At 34.3% G+C, this 24,646-nt stretch overlaps 1 protein-coding gene across 1 annotated transcript; it reads left to right on the top strand.

Annotated features, from left to right (window-relative positions):
• The first annotated feature begins 7,276 nt into the window (after positions 1-7,276).
• On the top strand, positions 7,277-23,198 carry MS3_00001540 (uncharacterized protein). Its single transcript, XM_051209013.1, has 2 exons — positions 7,277-10,852; positions 10,888-23,198. The coding sequence occupies exon 1, from the start codon at positions 9,351-9,353 to the stop codon at positions 10,803-10,805; it is 1,455 nt and encodes a 484-aa protein (XP_051074428.1). The 5' UTR covers positions 7,277-9,350; the 3' UTR covers positions 10,806-10,852; positions 10,888-23,198.
• Positions 23,199-24,646: the final 1,448 nt, after the last annotated feature.

Below are 24,646 nucleotides of genomic sequence, written 5' to 3'. Positions count from 1 at the left end.
TCATTCAAAAGGATTATTTTGTATACCCTATAACTGATGTTCACACTAGTAGTATTTGGTTAATGGTCATGATTAAAGAACAATTTTCGACGTTATTCTTCATGTTTTTCATCTTGTCCATATTGATTTCAATAACGAGGAATATACAACTAACCTTAATAAGTTTATTGATCGTATAGAAAGTATACACATATTCTAATTTTTCGGGATTTTCGCAAGAAATTATTCATCTGTATTATCTGAATGCTGATTGGTTCGAAAGTCGCTTAGGATTATTCATGAAGTATAGCTCCGTCATCAGATCAAATTGTAAACCATTCACATGACTATGTGATACATATTGTTGATGATCTAAATACAAAATATTCATCTTTGTTACTTAAAATCAATTCAAACAATAAAGTATCTAGATTATTTAGACTCAGGAAGTTGAGTTTTATAAGTTTCCCGATGCTAATTAGATCAATGAGTAAACTTAGAATATCAAGGAACGGAATAATTACATGATTTTCAACCAGGTGGTAATTGATTTCTTAAAAAACTGACAATCAATGGACTTGATACAAAATAAGAAGGGCAACTGTATGGCATTTGATACTTTCTGATTACAACAGATGGTGTTACAAACTCAAGCGAATGACAGTCACTTACTCATACTGTCAGACTTTACATGGTCTATTTGTTAGCGCCAATCAGGCCATATATTCAAAGCTATTGACTACTTCGGCAACTTGAAATCACTTGAATGAAATTTTTGTTACTCACTATATATATATTACTTACACCTGCTACTCCTCGTGGAGGAGCATAGGCCGACCACCAGCATTCTCCATCCAACTCTGTCCTGGGCAATACTTTGCAGTTGCTAGTCACTCTTTTCATATCTGCTTGCGATTCCCGACATAGTGTGTTCTCTGTCCTTTCTCTCTCCTGTTGCCCTTCAGGGTTCCAAATCCGTGCTTGCCTCGTAATTCACATTGATGATTTCCGTAATGCATGTTCTATCCACTTCCAACGTCTTTTTCTGGTTTCCGCTTCACTTGGAAGCTGGTTTGTTCTCTCTTACAGTAGCCTATTGCTGATAGTATCCGGTCAACGGACATTGAGTATCTTTCGTGGACAACGGTTTATAAATACTTGTACATTTTCGATGATGGTTGTAGTAGTTACCCATGTTTCACCTCAGTGCAGTAGAACTGTCTTGACGTTCGTGTTAAAGATTCTGACTTTGACATTAGTTGACAGTTGTTTTGAGTTACATATGTTCTTCAACTGGAGAAATGCTGTCGTTGCTCTGCCAATCCTCGCATTTACATGTGCATCAGACGCTCCTTGTTTATTGATGATGCTTTCCAATTACATGAAGGATTCCACATCTTCCAAAACTTCTATAACAAATGTAGTTGGGTTGGAGTTCTCCGTTCACTATAGATATGTACACCAATAATTAAGTACATAATAATTACTTTTTTTTACTTCTCTGTCTTGACAAAAATCACTTTTCAGTATATCAAACCATGAGCAGAAAATTTATTTAGACCATATATCGATTAGAATTACGGATTAGTATGAGCATTCAATTAAAAGATATTAAATTCATGAAGATTCACTTAACAAAATAGTATATTTATCGTTTACTATGAGACTAATAATAAGCGAAGCATATTGAAAGAAACATGATAATTTAAATTTCATTTCATTTACCCATATTGTTGCTAATTATTGAGTTGAATTTCAAAAGAAATGTATCAAATAAATGTGTTCACTTAAAACCTAAAGTAAACTAGAATAAATTTCACACAGATAATATTCAGTAGATCATTTTAATCTGTGAATAATTAAACCATAATGAGTATAATGTTTAGGTCATCTTATGATGAAGATATTGAACACTTCATCAGAAGAGTTTAAATTTTTTTACGTTTCTCTTTATTTAAAACTTTCCGATTGAACGGTCTGTAGAAATTTTCTAAAACAGGAGAACCTGAGGATGTTAGATCCTCAGAACTCATTTGGCAAATACCTTATTTCTGTAATTTTATTTTAAAAATTTGAATTTCTTGTTTTCGAGCCAAAAGCGCTCATTTTCACCTTCATGTCGTATTTCCCTCTTGGGAGGTGGGGTCCTAAATGCTATTGGTTCGTCGTATCTTTTAGTATGCTAATTTGTAACGCTTTACAAGGACATGTTTATGCTGTGTATATACGTTTGATTTGTGCATGTTGTTATTGCTTGTGCTTCTAGCTGCTTGTGGAATATATTTCCCTTTTCCGAACTTCAACTTCTCTCTCTAGTTAGCGGGGATGGGACGCGTCAAAATAGTTAGCTTATCTGTCAATGTGTCACAGAATCTGAGTTCCGTTCTCAACTTAGGTGAACTCGTAATCGTTTCAAACATAACAAAGGAAACTTATAATTCAACAATATAATATCGTATTATACAATTAGTTATGTTTTATCATGTTAAAAATCCCAAAGTTAACATTGGTACTCATTGTATATATTAAGCTGATAACTAGTCTATGTTTTTGTGTTGTAATGACAATTGCTTGTAAATAATAATTTTTAAATTCTAAGATTTGTCTTTTAAAACACCAATATTCAATCTTTTGTCAGACTAACTGTGTACTAAAATTAGGCTCTCGTTCTCAGATTTTTCGGTATATGACAATAGTTGAAAAAAAAATTATAAACTGAACAATAGACCCTGAAGTCAAAAAAAAATGTTGTAATTTTACTTTTGTAGTTAAGGCTATCTTTCTAACTTCATGAATGAAGAATAAAATATTTTTTCTGCAATTAAACTTATCATAATCAGACCAACCATTAAATATGTATATTGATAAGACTTTTTGGTTAATTAGTTATAAATTATGTCAATCACCTAGAAGTTCAGTTTATGTTAGTAAATCACAAGCTGTTTGTTATTCAAAACGTTAAATGACAATGTGTAAGTAAACAAGAAACAATCCTAAAACTTCTCTTAGTAAGTAGAAATGAAACTGCTTATAACTATAGTCTGTCTGAAGAATCCTGACAATATAATTAAACTGGTTTCTATACGAATAGATTTGTAAACGTTCAATTATTAGAGAAAACAGAAAATAGTATAACAACTAGTAGAAAGTGTTATTATAAATCACATAATCCATTTTTAACTTCTAATCGAAAAACAGTAGAAAAATCGATTATTTTGGATCGGCAAGTAAATTAAACACAATCAGTTACTGAAAACATAAATATTCAAACCGACGGTCAGATTATATTTTATCCATGGTCATATCACTGAAAACGGATTTAAGCATATGCTTGGAAGGTCAGATCCAAAGAAGAAGGAAAATATTTAGAAGAAACATTGAACACTTAAAATGTTGGAATAAAATGCTTAATAATAATGTACGTAGTAAAACGGGAATCCCATAACCTTTTTTCATTGTTGACTTAGAGAAAAATACCACTTAGAACCTCAATTAAATGATACTCCGTTAGTCTGTCAGAGCACATATACTTAGATAAAGTTTTAAATTCCAGAAAGATGTGAATTGCAGAAAAAGTCATAACCAAACCACCGCATAGAACTACATAACATCAATCAACATTCTAAGCTAAAGAGTTTTAAAATAGATGTAGACATAAATAATTGAAACAACACTAGGAATGACAACGTGGGCGTTTCAGATATTTGGATAAATCACTTACCATCCCAACAAGTGAGTGGAGATTAGATTTTTGAAAATCAAGTTCAAAAATAGATTGACCGCGTTAAAATGTTTATGAAAAAAACTGTAAGAAACTTGTAACATATGAACAAATAGTTTTTATACCCAGTAGTTAATCGCCTTATAAAAACTTTATCTGTTTGGACCTTTGAAATTACTTATAAGGATTATATTTTTAACTCGATACTGTTTCTCAGGATGTTAAGGTGACTTAGAAAAGTTGAATGGCAATAACTTTACAGTTTTCTTAATAACCCGTCCCCAACTACTTACTAGTAATATGAACTAATAAGTCAAATTATTCGTGAACTACTTATTTCTCACTATTTCAAACATAATTTACTTACAAGTAAACTTTATTAATGAAGCTTCAGTTCATGAGTATAATGATTGTTTTATGAAGTTTCATACTTATATATCTGTACAATGAATCGTAATCCAAAAGGCAATTAATAGGGATAGTTAATAATCACAAGAAATATAACATACACACTGGACAAATAGTATTCGTATTTTTACAAGTGAATTTACTACATCACTATAAATATGTTCAGTCAAGTATAGTTAGTATTTGTGTAAACCTTTGCAAAATAACACGTGTGACTTCCTTCTGGAAACTACTGCTCTTTTAAAATGTCCATTCGGAGAACTTAAATGCAAAAGATTGCTGAAGTAAAGTATCCATTGGGAATAAGAAATTTGGTCCATGTATCTAAAGGATAATTCGATTGTTCAAATATCAAGGATCTTTTAATAGACGTCAAACGTTAATATTCGTGTTGCTTAATAAGCAGTTCTGCTAAGTATTATCAGATATCCCTTTTCTCTGTTAAATGGCATATCAGAAGTCTGTATAATTTTAGTAGCCTTACATTTTCTAGGCTAGATGGCTCAATTATTAAGCTTACACTATTTAGGACGACTCCCTATAAATGCATATCCATAACCCTAAATGAAATCTAATTGGTATTTACAAGTTTATAAACTATAGATCAAAATTATACGTTTTAACCACCTAGACGATGTCCGATGTGTACATTGTCTGATTTAAACCATTTACTGAGCTTAATCGACTATCATTAATTGACGTCAATAGGAATCTGTCTAACATCTAGCTTGTTGAAATTACAGGAACCGTCTTCTTACAAAAATAAAGTAATATATAAAAATAATAAGCCTTCTAACAGTTGAATTCACGAGCCAATTCAAGCTAAACCACCACTGAAGGCCCGAAATCACTGTACGGCCGTTTCGTCTGTTATCGGACTCCTTAGTAGTGCGCACGAAAGCTTAACCTCTAGACCACCGAAGCGGTATCCAATGATGTTAATGTCTACCCTAAATCGATCCATGATAATAAGTCATTTTGGACCATCTCATCTTGAATTCCTATTTCATCCAATCTCCAATCTTTTCACTCCTGAGATAGAACTAATTTGTGATTATTTGATGAATCAAAACTAATTATGTGTGCAGCACTGTTATTGCTTTCTTATAATACATCCCAGACGAAATAAATTGGGTAATCAATTTTAAAATGCTTTATCTCACATTCGCTTGTCTTCCTGTGTATTGTGTCGTGCTACTTAATAATGATAAGTAGTTTGATGTCTTTTAGACATTTTCTTAAGTATTTTTTGGCCAGTCATGTTCAACTTCTTCACGCAAAATACAATTAAAAACTTGCTTGATTCTAAGGTGGTTCCACACTTTGAACACATGGGACCTATTTCGTTTTTGTTAGTCACTGAACATCTGACTTGATACCATTCTAGATATTATTCTGACTCATAGTACTTACTGAAATGGACTTAACCAACTGTTATAAGCAAAGATTTATAGTGGCTAGCAGTGGAATCCAGGACGCGCGTTTCGTCCTGTTTGGGACTCGTCAGCTGGATGTACCTGCATCTCAGAGTTGATGTTCACTCTGGGACTCGAACTCAGTACAAGTGGCTATCAGGACTCAGTAGCTAAGTGGATAACGCGATGGCGTTTGAAGCGAACGGTACTGAGTTCGAGTCCCAGAGTGAACATCAACTCTGAGATGCAGGTACATCCAGCTGACGAGTCCCAAACAGGACGAAACGCGCGTCCTGGATTCCACTGCTAGCCACTATCCATCATTGCTTACAAAAAGCTTGTGAATTAAGGCAATATCGAGGCATACGCACAGTATGCACTTATGCCAATAAGAGACTGATCAATTTCAGTCCAAAAACATCAATGGGAAGATTCAAGTAAAACAATATCAAGTGAATTAACCAACTGTGTTCACAGTGTGAAATTTCTTAATGAGACTACGATCTTTAATTACGATTTTTAACCAAGTTACTTTCACTAAAACGTCACCGAAGGTAGGGAAAGCTGAGAATTAGGCTAAATCAAGCATTGATGCATAACAGACATCCAATAAATAATAATGACTTTATTCTATATTATTGGTTTGATACACCGATAGGAAAGGTGTAGTGTGCTGAAACCTACTGCGTTTCTGACACCTAGAAAGCTCGCCTACATTACCCTACTATTTATAAGTACATCCAATGGCCTTGTTTTGAAAATAATCTGTCATCATTAGAGTACAATATACAACCAAAGTTATAGGTATTGAGAAACATTCATGTCATACTAAAGACGTAAACAACATGTAAACGATTGCCTCACAATACACCACATCTACCAATTTACATATGGGTGTAAAAATAATAACATTGGGAGAAGCAGCTCTGCCTTATAAATAATAGTGGTTGAATATAAACTAAAATATCTATGAAAACAAATCAAGTCTAGTGACCAAATAAAACCAGATGTTAATTCTAATCTTCCACTACTCTCCAGCTCATAACCGAAACAAGTCAAAAAACTAATCGACACTTAGTCTTTTGTGTCTATGCAGAAAAACTGTCTTGGGCGAATATTTACGTTTGTTTGTACGGAGATTCAACCCTAGTGCTATTAATTTTTATTTTAATGCCCAAGGTGGCGTGGTATTTTTATTTTATTGTCTACTCTGTTCTTATGTGCTAATTTATGGGGTTTCCTCTTTGTTTGGCATACATCTTGTCAAGTTAAAGGATGATCAGTTCCTTTAAAATATATTGTTTTAATATTGTACATGATTCTGATAAACTTCGTATAGTGATTACACCACTTAGACTAAATATATGTTTCATTTTATCGCGGAACACCTTACAGAATTCACTAAATTGTTATAGGGTTTCCGTGAGGTAACTAATATCCTTAGTCCCTAGTTGACTTCACACAAAATATAGCGTACTGTTCGGAGAGTATTTGTTACTACATGTTAGAAAATTATATTCAGAAGTTACTACACTCATTTTGTATTACTTGCCTTCATATTTATCCACTAATCGACATGAAGGTATGACGGTAATTCGGAGTTAATTTAATTGGTTTAAAAGTGGATTACTGTTACATCCGATATAGATTAAATGAATGGTAACTCCTAGAAATTACTTATGGACTAATATATATATATATATATATATATATATATATATATATATATATATATATATATATATATACCCACAGCCACTTTCGGTTTGATGACGTGTAATTCTTATTTCTCATCTCATGATATAATACGACCTCACCTTCCTGTTTTGTCACGTGATATTAGACAAGGCCATAAGATATACCAGTTATTTAGTACGTTACTTAAACACCGAGACTTTGAACTTTTGAGGTTTCATATATTTCTACATGAAGTAAATCTCAAAAAAAGAAGAAATCCAGAGTGATTCATAATTTTGGCGCTTTATGTAATTGATATCGATTGATTAGTATATCTTATATCTACAGAGGTGCTCCAGTATACTGACCCGGAGTCATATCCATAACTTCACTTATGACTTTAGGTAGCTTTCATACTTTTTTTTCCCACATCTTTCTAAACCTTAATTAAAAGAAGTTTCTATTTTCTGCTGATATTAGGTCAATCAAAAGTGGGTAAAGATCATAGTGACTACAAAATCATAAGTATTTCGAGTCTTATTTTAATGGGACTATCTGCCTATCATAAAAAGCTCTTCGTAGAATATATTTGAATGAAAAACCCTATCACTATCCATATTCCCAAGGTTTGTTTGTCTCGGATTAAAAATGCAGACTAAAGTATTCAATCATAACAACGTTCTTAAATCATCGCTTGTTTAGAAAACTACTTGAAATACCTTTGAATTCATTATCTGAAATTAGAATATTTCATTCCAGTTTTTCAGATCCGTTAAAAATATCAATAGTGTGATAAGATTACTATACTCTAACAAAGCATGTCCGACTACATTAATTCATAAATCAGATCGTAGAAGACCAGTTTATCTTAAAATCATTTATCACTGTTTAAGTTCTAGAATAAAGGTTATTGAAATGAGTATTTATATACCATTATTTGAATAATTTAGTATAGCCATATCAAAAATACACTGTAATGAATAATGTAAAACAAAAATAAATAAATTGGAAAGTGTCGAATAATCGCTTTTTATCACTAGAGTATGTTTCATTACAACAAAGAGATTTAAACCACAAGAGAGAAATTTTAGTCTTATATGCAATTGATTTGTAGATATACAGTCGTTCGCTAATATTAATATTCATCTTCAAAATTTTATCATCAGTTTAGTCCCTATGGCATTTAATCCATTGGATGATATAATTTGTGCATGAACTCCTGAAGGACAGTGAAGTGCAAAAATAAATAAAATACTGTGATGAGTCCCATTTTGGTTCTACTGTAGTTACCTTGGTAATAAACTATGAGGATAGCTGAAAAATAGGTAAGTTAGAAGTTAGTTTCTGGTTAGCTCAAGTATTACCGTAGATTTTGAATAGCCGTACCGTGTGAAGTTATTTTGATGGTTTTCAAAACCTACCAAGAGGATAATCAAAGTCAGTTATGGAAGAGTCTTGGATTTGGGCGCGAAATCCATTCATACATATTGTTAAGTAGCATTTTGGGACTACAGCTGATATCAGTTCACGGTGAAAACCCTTACTTTAATTCATAACCTTAAATTCTAACTCTAAATCCTAATCCTATTTCTTCATATTAATTTTTAGTCCTCTTTTGACTCTGTTAATTAGGTAAGTTGTCTCAATATCACCTTAGCGTTGCTCAAAGGTTATCCATAAATTAAAGTCCCATTGTCTGTTACTCCTTCGTTGTATTTACTGTATCAGTGAATAATAACTTTAGGAGACATATATGCTAACAAAAGAACATTGTATTACTAAGCTAATCTTGCGACCAAAACAATAACAAAAATGACAGCTTGAAATATCTTTATCATATTACAATGCTTTTTGAGAAAATTAATCACCAAACTCCATATTTAGCATCATCTATTCAAATCTAGTTTTATTGATTACAGTCACCCAATCACATTTAAGATTTGGTGACCTTGTTAAAGTTTGCTATATTATTTGACTCTATACTGATTTTCTATTGGTTACCTGAGGCAGTAAGGTCATACTACTGGTCTCGCCCAGCGATTGATAAATCTTGAGCCTTAAGACAATTACAAATAATTTTCAGGCTATCTGAAATGTCTATTTAGCAGGTACACTAGCTTCATGAGAGTTGGAGAACATCTCAATCTGAAATGGTAGAGCCATCAACAGTATACATTACAGCTAACAATTTACCTCCAGAAATTTTATTGCGTGTCTTCAATTATCTCGATACTGGTGATTTAATTAATTGTATTTATGTATGTTCTACTTGGAGACAAACAGCGCTTGACAATTGTTTGTGGCAAAGAAAGTTGGTGACAATTTTAAAAACTAAATGGTCTACTCTTATATGTGATTCTAAGCCCAAATATGCTCCGGACCTACAAAAGCTACAAACAATTCATCCTTACAAAATATATCATTTCCTTAAGAAATATGTTCCTCAACACTTACTTGATGACCAGAAAGAAGCATCAAAAGTTCAACTTTTGATTAATAGGATTAATCAACTTAGTCTTGCTTCGGCTCCACCTGAAGGTCAATCAACAAGTCCTTTATCATTCTGTGAATTATTTTGGAGATGGTGGAGTAATTTTAGACGTAGATTGTCTATCTACCATGCTTCACGTTCGAATGACATAAGTCGTCAGCGTTGTCGATTTGCAGTATTTGGACCGGGTTTTGACCAGAGAGCTACAAGTTGCTTGTTTAGTAAATTGGTTGATGTAAAAACCAAATCATTTGAACCATTAAATATGATACCAGGTCGAATGGGCTTTGGTGCTGGACTTACACTTCGGCTGCATAATCAAGCTCAAATGGCAGCATTAGATTCTTCTGTATATTTTTCTGACAAAACATTTAAACATTCAAAAAATGATTACAAAAAATCTATTCCGAAAGAGACATATACACCCAATTCACAAGCTATTAATTACTTAAACGATTTCATATTTGATTTACATTATCTTTATTCTTTAAGTGGACATTTAAGTCATAAGTTCAGTAGTCAGCTGGAGCGAATTCATGCCAGTCGTCTTTTTACTTATTCAAATGATGTAGATATCTCAACTATTCATTCATCATCCTTGAATAGATTAATTGTAAGTAATGAAATGAAATGTTTACTACACGGTATTTGTGGAATAATTTACGCTCTTGATGCTAGAGAAACAACTGAACAAGCTATTTACTTATATACCGAACTAAAAACTGTATTAAAAGGTTTTCCTAATGAAATAGCACATAAAGTACCGATTGTCATCCTATATATTATGCCAATTGAAGATATTTTACAAAATAATGATACAGAAAATTACATTCATTCAAATTATTTGAAAGATTCTACTGGAACAAATGAAATCTATTTAAATCGTGATAGTTATAGCGGTGCAAATTACACATTTTCATGGTGTGGTTCATTATTACAACCTTTGACATGTTTACATTTGTTTGAATTTCAAAATCCATGGCGTTTACAAAAATGTGCCAGTAATGATATTAAAGCGGTTATTCAAAGTTTAATGTGGTTAAAATCTAAACATCCAACTATTCATGATACAATAATTTCAACTAATATGAAACGTGCAACTTCCACAACATAATGATTTTTCATAATTAACAATAATAAGTTATTATTATGATAAAGATGGTAAGAAAATTTCTATTTTTTATTCTTCTTTAAAGTGCTTGTTTTCCTTCAACAATAAGAAAAAAAACAACAACAAATCAGTAAAAAAAAGTTAATGTTTGTTTTCACCAATAGTCTTTCATTTCCATTTATTTTTATTGATGACTATTTTGTTTGACAAAAAAGTTAAGGAGAGAGAGAGAGAAAGAGAGTAGATGTAACTAAATGCTTTCTATTATTCATATCATTGTTTGTTGAGATGTCTTTGTTCTTTTAAAAAAAGGAAAGATAATGTTACAGAATGAATGTTTACTTATTTGTTTAACCATTTTCTTTTTTTAGATAATCTGTAGGAATAGAATTCACTACTATGTACATAGGGATAATTTGGAAAATCAGATTTTCTCTCTTAGTTAAATAGATAGATAAACAATTGATCGAAATGGTATATTGAGAGCAGTTTTATACAGATAATATGATATAAAGTATAATCTGAAGTCTACATTATCCTAGTGTAATATTTCTTTGTTTGCAAATGTAGTTTAACGGACTCTGATCAATAGTCAAAATGTTCCTTTGAAAAGATGTTACATCCTTGCAAAATAAATGAACTATCTTTGCTTAGATTAACAATGATAGTAATAATGAACTGATGAAATTTATCGATTATCCGTTGCCATTGGATTTAACGAAACCAGATATGAAACAATCGTAACTGATGATACTAAGTTATGATTACTCTACCATAGCAAAGGATTGAAAATAAACAAAATACGATATATTGTATTTTGACTCAATCGTTTAGATGTATTATGTTAGTAGTGGATTAAGTATCATATGGAAGTAGTAAATGGTAAACGATAAAGTGTCGCTAACTATGATGAAGCACTTTTCAAATCATCGCTGCTTCTGATGGTTTCCTAACCGTCATCAATTTCTGTTTTAAAAATGAAAAAGTACTCCCGAAATGACCTAATTAAAGTCACCAGTGATTTATAAAGTTACTTACTTACCCCTGTTACCCCTCATGGAGGAGCATAGGTCGTCCACCAGTACCTTTACTTGTGCACTAGATGCTCCTTGTTCATTGATCATGCTTCCTAGGTACGTGAAAGGTTCCACATCTTCCAAAACTTCTATATCAAGTGTAGTTGAATTGATATTCTCCGTGTTGCATTTCAATATCTTGTTTTTTCCCTTGTGCATGTTGAGGCATACTGATGCAGAGGCTTTTGACACACTGGTTGTATTGACCTGCATTTGTTCATGTGCATGAGATAGATGGGCCAGGTCATCTGCGACGTTCAAATCGTCCAGTTGCACGCAAGCTGCCTATTATATTCCGGGCTTCCCGTCAGATATGGAGGTCTCCGTAATCTAGTCAACTACCAGAAGAAAGAGGAAGACGGAGAGTAGACAGTCTTGTCTACCAGCGGTGCTCACTTGGAATGCATCTATCATCTGTCCTCCTCCAACGTATGAATTCTGTATGATTTTGAAGATCTTCGGTAAACCATAGTGTCGAAGAAGGTTACATATGGTTCTCCTGTTCACACTGTCAAACGCTTTCTCATAGTCAGTGAAGTTTAGGCACAGTGACGAGTTCCATTCACTTGACTGTTCAACGATGATCTGCATCGTCGCAATTTGGTCTATGCGCAACCGATCCATACGGAATCCAGCCTATTGAACTCGGAGCTGGATGTCTACTGAATCTTTCATCCGGTTCAGTAACATTCTGTTGAAAACCGTCCCTGGTACCGATAAAAGCGTGATACCTGTGTAGTTCCTACATTTGCTCCGATCTCCTTTCTTTAATATCTTGATCAGCTATCCTTCTTTCCAGTCAGTCTGTCAGTGGATCTTCTTCTTCATCCCAAATCTTCCTGAATAGAACGTGGAGCACGTTTGCAGTTACTTGTATATTTGACTTCATTGCTTCAGCTGGTATATTGTCAAGTCGTGCTGCTTTCCCACTCCTAATTTGACTGATATCCATCCTGATTTCTTCGATCGTTGGTGGAGTGATGGCTGTAGGAAGGTCTGTAGGTGCTGCTTCTATGGCCAGTGGGTTCAATGAAACTGGCCTATTCAAGAATTCATCAAAGTGTTCCACCCACCTGTTCCAATGTTCTTAAATCTCACTGATTAACTTGCCTTATTTGTCCTTCACTGGTCTCTCTGGTTCATTATATTTCCCTTCCAGTTTATTCGTTGTGTCATATAGTCGTTTCCTATTTCCTTCACTTGCAGTCTTTTATTCTATCGTTGCTAGGTCTTCCATGTACTTCTACTTGTAAGCTATGATGCTTCTCTTTACTATCTTGTTTCCTTCAGTATATTCGGCTTGTATCTTCACTTTTCTGTTCTTGTTCGACTGTTGTCAATTGCTGCCTTATCATTCTTCCTTTTCTTGAATCTTGTCTAGGGTTTCGATAGAGATCCATTCCTTCCGATGATGCTCGTTGCGGCCCAGCACTTCGTTACACGTTGAAGTTAGTGCTTCTTTAGTCCCTTTCCAGTTGCCCTCCATAGTGGTTTCTTCTTTGAGTGGATCTTTTAAGGCCTGGAACGTGTTGTTGAGAGCTATCCCGAATTCGTTGATTTGGTCAGTATCTGGGAGGAATGCTATACTGAACCTTAGTAATACTGTATCTCCAGTTGTCCACTGCTTCTCTAAATTCATATTCATCTTGGCAACCACCAGATGGTTATCTGAAGCTATGTTAGCTCCTCTCTCGATCCTCACGTCTTCTACCGACCTTATGAATTTTTGAGTGACGTAAGTATGATTTATCTGGTTCTCTGTAGTGTGATCTGATGAGACCCATTTAGCTTTGTGTATACGTTTGTGTGCAAATATAGTGCCACCTATAACCATTTTGTTGAGTGCACGTAAAATCGCAAATCTGTCGCCATTCTCGTTCCTTTCCCCCAGTCCATGTTGTTCGATGATATCTTCATACCCTGTGTTGTCCACTCCGACTTCGGCGCTTAGGTTTCGCATCAGGGTGGTCAAGTCCTTTCCTGGGAAATTCGCTACGATGGACTACAACCTGCCACAGAACTGACCTTTATCATCGTCATTGCTATCATTGGTGGGTGCATAACACTGAATAACATTCATGATTATTCCCTCCTTCTTTGTTTTGAAGGGCTCTTTGATTATACCCGAGTACAGCAGCATCTCTCCCGAATCTATCCTTTTCTGTTCAGGTTGGGTCTAATGAGTTTCACAGACTCCGAGCACCTTCAAGTAGTATCTCTTCATTTCTGTAGCTATTTGATTAGTCCTTCCTTCTTCCTACATTGTTCGAACATTCCACTTACCTGTATTGATTGTGGCTCCCATTTTTAGTAGGGACATCAGCCTTGTGACTTCCGAAGAATCTCAGCTTCCACCATGAGGCGTCATAATCCTTCTGAATGAAGATCCTTCAACTCTTAGAGCAGAGTTTAAATGTTTTAAATTGTTTATTCCGGTGAGCGGTTTTTTAGAAAGGTTGTTTTCTATGGGATCGGGTTGCTGACTCTATGATAAACCCTCCTCCTTTACCCGGGCTTGAGACCGGCAGTAACCCTAGAAGACCTACAGGCGGAGTTAATGATTTATACAGGCTTAAATAATAACTGATGGTTCACTTAAATATATGGCCATGAATGTAACAGTTATTTTTATTTTGACAGATAATTCCCATTTAAGCATTAAAATCACGAAGTTCAGGGAAGGGATTGTACAGCTTGATAATAAATTCGTTAAAAAGAGATCCCTTCACTAAATTTAATGTTTTTTTAATTTTGATAAATTAAGACACTTTATGTTTTCCATAAAGTTTAAAATTGTTTCCTTTTTTATCATATAATATTACGACATGTGACATTCAACTCTATATACAGCTTTCATTTTTATATTCAGTCTCTATTTCTTTATGATGGATATTATTCTCTCTTCAATATGATTTATTGTAGCTTATCTTTGGCCTACATTTGATTTTAAGAATTAAAATAACAAATAATTTATATTGTATGATACTCATATACAAAGGAAGAACGACACTATCGAAGTTCACAAAGAATAAATCATGTCTTGAAGTTTTAAAACTTACAGTTTCGGGAAAGATAAAGGTCGGGAGAATCTGTACCAGTGTAATCGACTCCAAACGACGTTATCTAAATTTTCCAACTGCATTTCATAATTATCTCGCAGACACCGATTAGGAAGTCTGAACTTCTAAACATAGGTCAACTGAGCAATCAGTGATTCTATAGACTGATAACATAGTTTTGTTTCGATCCTCCATAATCTTTTTCTATTAATTCGTTGTTTCTTTCAGAAAAAAAAACGAGAAAATACAATCGTATATGATAGACACAATAATAGGTATCGTTGTTATTATCCTAGTGAAGATTACATTTACGAGTAACGTCTGAGACCTATTAATGGACTAATATTATTTGTATATTCTTATGGTGTAAATATTCAGTAACTAGATAATGTTTATCTATATTCCCCTTGCTATAAGCTTTATTTTGACCTATAGATTATTATTGTACGACTTACTGTTCCTAAGCTATGTTCAGTTTATTGACTACTGCCTCCCACGTTTACAGCCACTTTTTGGCTTTATTGTGTATGAATGTTATTTCCTATTTTATGCTGCGTTGCGGTCTGCTTGGTTGATATATAAACCCAGTATGTCTGAAATTAATGATTCTCATAGTGGAGGCTGTTATTGACATTCTGGACTCAGCTAGACGGGCTAGGCGAGCAACGGACCAATAGGACGCTAGGCTGATCAGACCCGTCGGACGTCATAGGTTTAGTAGAGTATAAGAGCGAATAAGTCGTATTTTGATTGGCGAATAGATTACGTGATAACTAGCGAGCCATAAAGTCACAACAATCGTCCGTTCACTGCATGTATTCTTCCTAACTATATTCGGACTTCATATTTTTGTCCACTTCAATTCCTACTTTCGTATAGTAAACCAGTTCGCTTCATTATCCCTACAATCATTTCAAGATCAGTTACGAGTACCGATGGTTTTAACATAAGGTTCAGTACATTAAATTGCTTTAATCCAAGCTTCTAAATATATATTCAGCCTCTTTGCTCTTAGAAGTGTTTCGTTCTTTAAACTAAACGGTTCAATCATGAGGTTTTACTGTCTCTTTGAACATCATCTGCACAAACTCCATATAAAAGTGAGCTACAAGAATTTCTCCATACATGACGGACAGCTCGTTCTGTCGAATAAATTGATTAGTTCTAATAAGTCTTGACTTTGGAGCTTTAAATGTTTCTAAAGACTTGCGTCATTGGCGGAAAGCAGAGAAAGTGTTCTTTGCTAACTTCAACTTAAGTGAAGTGAATACGAATGTAACGTCGAAGAGTACCACCAGTCCGTTATTGTCGATTTGAATGCTTTTAACCTTATCCAAGGTTAAATGGGATTATCGGATGATTTAATTAAAATGCTCCAGTGTTCTGGAAATTTCTCTTGGTAGATTGTATTTTGGGGTTAACGGGGAGTGTGATTTATGTAGTTTTGACCTACTTAAGGCATATTTGGTCCAGTGGATTTCATTTGCTATTAGTCTTCTTTTATATCTAACATTCTTTGAAAAGCTTTTCTAAAGTCCTAGGGATCTGGCTGTGCAACATTTTGATTGGATTTGTGTCGGTTGGCTTGTATACATTCCCGTCTTCAATTATGTCCTCAGATTTCTTGATGTATTCTGATTCATAGTTACTGTGCTGCATTTTTTTATCCATCAAAACTATGACAATAACTTCCCTATTCAAGTTTTTCTAGGCGCTTGTGAGTTCGGTTGAGTGTTGTCCTTCTTCCCCCGAGTTAAGGGTACTAATACTTATCTCATTTCCAGTTAAGTCATTTCATTTACTCCTTTTGGCTCATGGATAGCTCTTCTGGTGTCCTTATATATTCAATGATTCCTTCCTATAAACTCAAAAAAATTGAACTCTTTTCGATGTTGTATTAATAAATAATGGCATATGTACCATTTAGTCGAACGACATATTAGAAACTATGAATTATATATACGATTGTTTACTGTCAGTTTTGTCTCTTAAGACCTCAATGGATAAGGCGTTCATAGTATTTGAACGTAGTTTTATTTGTAGCCCTTTATACTAACTCAGTCTATGAACTGTAACAAAAGTCAATCTAAACATTGACCTACCGAAAATCTTAGCAAGTGTATACTATAACTGTGTCCTAAAAACAACAATATTTCCTAAGTTTACCGTTCCAATGCTATCGTCAGGTCAACCGCGGACTCAGTTTAACAAAACTTCCAAAAGATACTGTTTCAAAAGTTATATTGCTTACAGCCTAAATTATTAGTATACATATTTACATATTGGTTATTTTAATAGGTTAGCTTTTTCTAAACTTTAAAAACAATCAATACACATATTAACTTGGTCCGACGTTATCGATAATTGAGTGATTGAAAATCAGATAAATGACCCATTCGTGAATTTTATTTTTAAATAGGCTTTTCAGTCGAAATCGTTTTTATAGCTAATAGTGTTATGGTTATATTTTCACAAAATCCCCGTCGCCAATTTGTTGTGACTTTTGCCCGGTTAATTTACTCGCCAATCAGAATACGACTTATACAATCTTAACACTGTGCCACAACAATGACTTTTGACCGTTATAAGCAGCCTAGCGTCCTTATCGATCCTTTTCCTGTCTAACCTTACCTGTTAAGTCCAGAACACAAATATCGGCTTCAACTATATAGATCATACATTTCAGACATACTTGGCTTATATACAACCCAACCAGAACATATCACATAGCATAAATGAAAAGCGACAATTGTACAAGCTCGAGCTGTGATTATGAGAGACTGTAATTACTAAATTGGGTATAATTTAGGAATAGTAAATCATATAATAATAGTCTATAGGTCGAAATAAAGCTCATAATAAGAGGAATATAAATACACATTATCTAATTACTCAATAGTTATACAATAAGAATATATTTATCATATTAGTCCATCAATAGCTCCCAGAGGTTACCCATAATTCAATCTTCGCTAGGATATAACAAATAGTATACTGTGACAATAATTATCAGCAACAAAGTCCATATCAGGTCAAGGCTGATATTTGAACAGTAGACTGGATTGTTCTTAATACATGAATAAAGTGAAATCGTTAATTTTGTAAGTCCAAAACTACAAATGAGTTTGTGAGTTTCTGAAACATAAAGTCATGAACATTACTTGTTGTGAAATACGTATTCTTTGGAAGCTCATGCAGTGACTATATTAGCATGAGATCGAAAATGCATCTTTACTTAATAAGGGCTGGTCGATACATAAGCTTATTAGATATAAAATGAAACAGAACAATGAATTATCTAGTCACCAACAAGAAAGTTTATACTATGATGGAAAAGATTTGTAGCTCAGGTGGATGATTTTGATGGAGTTTTGTTCTCGTTCAGAATAACGATGAAAGTTCCACAATCAAACCACCCAACTCAGAGAACAAAACTCCATCAAACTTTAAACTATAGTTAGATCATAAAGTGGATGAAAAATTGTTAACAGTTTTACAACTATCCAGAATCTACTCGAAAAAAAAGGGAATATCGGGTTCGCTCTAGTAAATTTGGACAGGGTAGGAAATGTTGTAAAACCAAGTTAAAAATGCCCCTTCAGTATCAACACAAACTAGATGGTCACATAACATATCTCAAATATCTTCAGATTTTGGCTCATAGTTGTGAGAATATTTCATTTGATATGTGGCTGCTATTTTAGTAATTAAATAATCCCTAGGCCTGAGATGAATTCACCAAAAATTGAAGGTGAGTAGTAAGTTCATAAAACGTTAAATGTGAGTGATCAAACGAAATAATCCAGGTGAGAAAGTTTCATAATCAGGATAGATGTGACATTACAACACATTGATAACTATTCCTGTACTTTAAGAACTAACGATGAAAGATAGTTAAAGCGTTTATTAATTGGAATAGTATGTATCTATTTCGTCTGTCCAACCTAAGTACAAATTCCTCAACTAAGCGGTTTGTACAAGTTTATCCAATTTAAATGACTTTTTTAAATGAGTGACATCATTTTTTGTGATGGTGTAACCTAGGTGATTATAACCTACGAAGTCAACCAAGTTGGCGAATAGCAGGAGTTACAAGAGACAATAATGAATGATAGTTGAGCTGGATACAGAGATTAATGGTGTTAAAAATCTGATATACTGGATGACGACTAAATAGTTTAATACTATCATAGTTTTTCACAATAAATAAATATCTAAGGTTCGAATTCACTCGATATCTTGAATATACACTACTAGGTCATCATAAACTAGGACGAAAAAAATTGCATTAAACCTCTTGTTTTCCAAAAACTATTAAAAATCTCCGCTTAACTAAAATATTAATTCAGACATTTTTCTAATCATAATCCTTTATTTTAAAATCTCTCTTTAGTCTCAATAATTGTACCGATCACATGTTTTGAAAGCATACAGATTTATGTCACACAAGTTGTAATTTTTGTTTTGTATTTTAATCATAAATACAGAAAAGAAACAACATAGTAATAAACATTTGCGTTGCTTATCTTAATCTTAAGTAAAAGTGAATGTTCAGCGCTCCATATATGTTAATTGATATTGGACAATGAAATGAACTTATTCACTTTCCTTAATGTATTATCGAAATCAAAGTAGTACAAATGCTATAACTTTTTAATTTTTTTCCGAAATGACCGTCGCCAATTGTTATAACTTGTCGTTTGAATGCTACTTGTTGTATCTGGTCGTCGCTGATTGTTATGTCGGTAACGCTTACCACTTATACTCGGAACGAGGGACCTCTGTAATTCCTGCGACGCGAAAGTAGGAACACAAAGACTGGTATAAGTGAAGATTTATTAACCCCAAAACACGACGACGACCATATATAACAAGTAGCATTCAAACGACAAGTTATAGCAATTGGCGACGGGGATTGAATTCGAGCCCACGTCGGGAAACCCCAATGGATTAGTCGTGTTTACGGAAGAACTGGGGGGTGCAAAAAGATAAAAGCACTACTAAATCTTAAACTGAGAGTCACTCCAGGTTTTAGACCAAAACGTTTGGTACCCTATGTAGCGCTGCCTATTGTTGAACAAGAGTTAGAGCGTCTGCAAAGAAGTGGAATAATAGAACCAGTAAACTTTTCCGACTGAGCAGCACCAATAGTGATTGTCAAAAAACCAAATGGAAGTATCCGGCTATGGGAAGATTATTCAACTGGATTAAACGAATCACTTGAAGCCAATCACTACTATTTGCTGTTACCAGAAGACTTATTTGCGAAACTGAATGGGGGCAAGTATTTTGCAAAACTGGACTTATCAGAAGCTTATCTACAGATTCTAGTAGCGGTAGAGTGTAAGCATTACTTGATAATAAACACTTATAAAGGATTGTTCCAATATAAGACTTCTATTTGGAGTAAAGACCATCCCCTCAATCTTCCAACAAGTTATGGACACTATGCTACAAGATACCCCTGGTACTGCGGCCTATCTGGATGACATACTGATCATGGGTGCAGACTACGCTTTCCTAGAGAATAAGGTGGATACGGTTCTTAGACGCATAGCAGATTATGGGTTCAGATTATGTGCTGAAAAATTTGATTTCTACATGGATCAAGCAAACGGAAGAAAACCTGATCCTGAAAACGTCGAAGCCATCAAGTCCATGCCTCCACCGACGGATGTATCAACTTTACGTTCTTTCTTGGGAATGGTTAGTCATTATGGCGTTTTTCTTCCTGATCTGCATCACCTTCGTACTCCTCTTAATTGCTTACTGAAAAAAGATACTAAATGGTTCTGGCCAACCGAATGCGAAGAAGCATTCCTAAGATTAAAATGGCTCCTATCATCAAGCCTTCTACTTACACACTACGATCCAGATCTTCCAATTATAGTCGCAGCAGATGCGTCAAACTACGGAATCGGAGCAGTAATTTCACATACCTTCCCTGACGGGTCTGAGAAGGCAATCGCCCACGCTGCACGGTCGCTGACTGTGACAGAAAAGAACTACAGTCAGATAGAAAAAGAAGCCCTCTCCATTTCATTCGCTGTAAAAAAAGTTCCACAAGATACAGTTTGGCAGAGAGTTCACCTTACTAACAGACCATAAACCGCTACTGACAGTTTTTGGATCCAAGAAAGGTATCCCTGTATATACAGCAAACGGTCTACAGCGATGGGCAACTACACTATTGGGCTACGATTTCAATATAGACATTGAGGCTGGGGTTCACACAGTATTAGCAGACGCAGTTTCCGGACTTCCGGTCACATTCGAAGTCATTAAAGAAGCCAGCAAGAAGGATAATGCGTTGAAAGTCGTTCGCCGCTACATACTCAACAAGTGGCCTTTATCTAGACTACATGGAGAGCTGCTACGACATTTCCGCCGACGAGATTCTCTGACAGTTGTCGACTCGTGCATCATGTTTGGCCGCCGTATCGTTATCCCCAGAAATCTTCGAAACCAAGTCCTTAAGCAGTTCCACAGCGGGCACCCGGGGATAAGTAAAATGAAATTACTGGCTCGGAGCTATACATACTGGCCGTCAATGGACCATGATATAGAATAAAAATGTCGCAGTTGTTGGTCCTGTTTAGAGGTTGCAAAGAACCCAACGAAAGCTGAACCACAACCATAGCCAAAACCGGATGGGCCTTGGCAAAGAATACACAGTGATTTCGCCGGACCAATACAATGCAGAAATTACTTGTTGTAGATGCTTTCACAAAATGGCCAGAAGTATATGACATGCCGAAAACGATACCAGATAGTACAATAAGAAGACTGGCATGATTGTCTGCTTGTTTTGGGGTTCCAGAGTTCTTAGTGACTGACAAGAACACTCAGTTCATGTCATCCGCTTTTAAACCCTTTGACAGTGAAAATGGCTTATCGCACCTACAATCTCCACCGTACCATCCTCAATCGAATGCTCAAGCAGAAAGATTCGTGGGTACGATAAAAAGAGCTATGGTCAAAGGGGGAGGAGACGATATCCCAGAACAAGTGATCAGTAAGTTCCTATAGTCTTACAGAATTACCCCTAATCCGGCAGTACCAGAAGGAAAGTCACCAGCCGAGTGTATGTTCGGAAGAAAACTCAGGACAGTCTTTATCAGTATGTTGCCGCCCAGAAAAACAAATAAACTCATGAGTATTGTACGGTCACTCGTAGCTGCATAACCTTCGAGAGTGATGGACCGCAAGGGGAATACGGCAACCAAGTTTCAGATGGATCCGAGGAAAAAGTCTTACATAACAGACTTAAAGAGGGGAGGTGTGAGGACGGTCCACGGGTGAACTCGAGGAAGCCTTAAGAAGCTCAGAAAGAGCAGATATTTCATCCAATCATCTTTTAGAAGAATGTTCTAGAATCTCTACGTGTAGCTTCCCGATTAGACAATGCTAATAACCCCCTGTGTGAGGACTTGATAGGTATAATGATTTCGTTTTTACTAAAAAAACTATGAATACCTGACAGTTTGTACTCTAACTTGATACTGCCTAGAATAACATTCTTTTCACTAGTCTTTTGTCTTCTCTTTGTGACTTGAAATGGTTCTAGCGTCCAAGTGTTCAAGTTATACGCGTCATATCAAGAATCTAGAGATATAACAACAAATATCAGACGTAATATTATAATTGTAATATCTATACCAATGATTACATTATGTAAATATACTTATCATCCAACAAAGTTTAATAATCATATAATCAGTTTAAATTCTGTTGGTCATTAATAAGAGAGATGAAATATAAAAAGTGTTCCACGAGGAGTAACAGACGTAAATATGTAAGTCCTTGCGTAAACGTCCACTAAACACTGAACTTGCTATTAACTAATAGTGTGATCTAAGTCACATGTAATTTATCTCTCACTCTCATTTATACTCATATGTTTAGCCAATTCATCTGTAATTTCAATAGTTGAGATCATGAGTCAATTGAAGCTAGACCACCATGAAAAACTTGGAAGCATTGGACGGCCGTCTCGTTCTATTGTGGGACTCCTCAGTAGTGCGCATCCACGACCCCGCCTCGCGGGATTCGAACCGATGACCTATCAGTCTCACACGCGAGCGCTTAATCACTAGACCACTGAGCCGACCGGCATCCAACGATGTTAATGTCTAACTTCAACTAATCCTCGAAATTGGGCGAGACATCCACCGTTGTTATCAGTGAGTTACTATCTCACAACTGACCCGGTAGAACTCCACTGATCACTAATAGGTCCTGTGTTCGAATCCCGTGAGGCGGGGTCATGGATTCACACTACTGAGGAGCCCCACAATAGAACGAGACGGCCGTCTAGTGCTTCCAAGTTTTTCATGGTGGTCTAGCCTCAATTGACTCATGATCTCAACTATTGGAATTACTACAATCTCCACAAAACCCCTTCTGATACCAATTCATTTGTTTTGAAAGTAAGATTAGACATTGTTATTATTAAATCAACCTTCAAAAAAATGATGAAATACTCTTTGTAATATTTAGTTAACACTTACATAGTGAAACAAACAAAAAACCATATTGATAATACGAGATAAGTATGATCAATAACAATATTCAAGTATTACTATTATTTTCATAAATTATGTTAATTCAGAATAAATTTTCAAGTTCAATATGTTTTTTTTTAATTAAGTAATTTTAAACAATGTAATATTGATTAGTATGATTAATTTATTGATTTGAATGTTATTAAGTAAATAGACAAATTAATCAATAATCAATCATTAAATTTGTTGTTAATTTTTCATAATATTTCCTTGAAAATAATTTATATTTGTACAATGATAAATATACAATTCCGTATCTTATTATAAGTAACAGAGAAATATTTATAAACATAGGTTAAATTCTATTTAAGGCTTATTGATTCTTATCAATAAGAACGTGGTTTTTATAAAAGTTATAATGTATAATAATCAGATATTACTTGATAGTAATAAATTTAGGCTAGACATCATTTTAAACAAACAGTTCAAGAATGGAAATATAATTTCATATTAATAGTAGAGAAAATTTCAATTATTCGATTATTTTGATGTTGGTTAAGGAAGAAAATTGATAACTATCCTATAAGGAGTTTATAAAATAACATTGTAATACTATAAGTTTTCATGTTGAAAATGAATTTTTTGAAAGAATTCGTTGAAACGCTAAACAATCAGCCTCACATTAGAAGAAACGCGGTACCAGCGATCTTACAGACACTTACTAAGTTCAATTAGAAATTATATCAGGTTACTAAACCTTTCATTTAAAGATGATGTCAGGACTACGTAAGTTTATTTGGAAAAGATTATTAAAATTGTGTGATTTACATAATTTAATCTGATTAATAAATACGAACTCGTCAATACTTGCAGCTACCTATTTCAAACTACAACTTCCAACTCTACACTTATGAAAAGAAAAGTTATCTATGGATAAAATGATCAACAATTACAACTGTTTTGCTCATTTTTAGGTGTCACATATCATCAGGAATAGTAACTTCAAAAAAAAACTTTCTAGTTTGATGGTCTGATTAACTATGGAATTTTTAATTAATATTTGATTTTATTGGGCAGCATAAAACTTGCACTGATACTATGAGATTCAAATAATTTTGTAATATTGACTGCTTGACTGATATAAACAAAGTAAAATAACCTCATTTCAACTTCCTAGTAATATTTATTAGTCACATTAAGGTAAA

Source organism: Schistosoma haematobium, chromosome 1 (genome assembly GCF_000699445.3).
Source record: "Schistosoma haematobium chromosome 1, whole genome shotgun sequence".
In the NCBI taxonomy this organism is placed as follows: Eukaryota; Metazoa; Platyhelminthes; class Trematoda; order Strigeidida; family Schistosomatidae; genus Schistosoma; species Schistosoma haematobium.
This window is presented reverse-complemented; position numbering and strand designations above follow the sequence as displayed.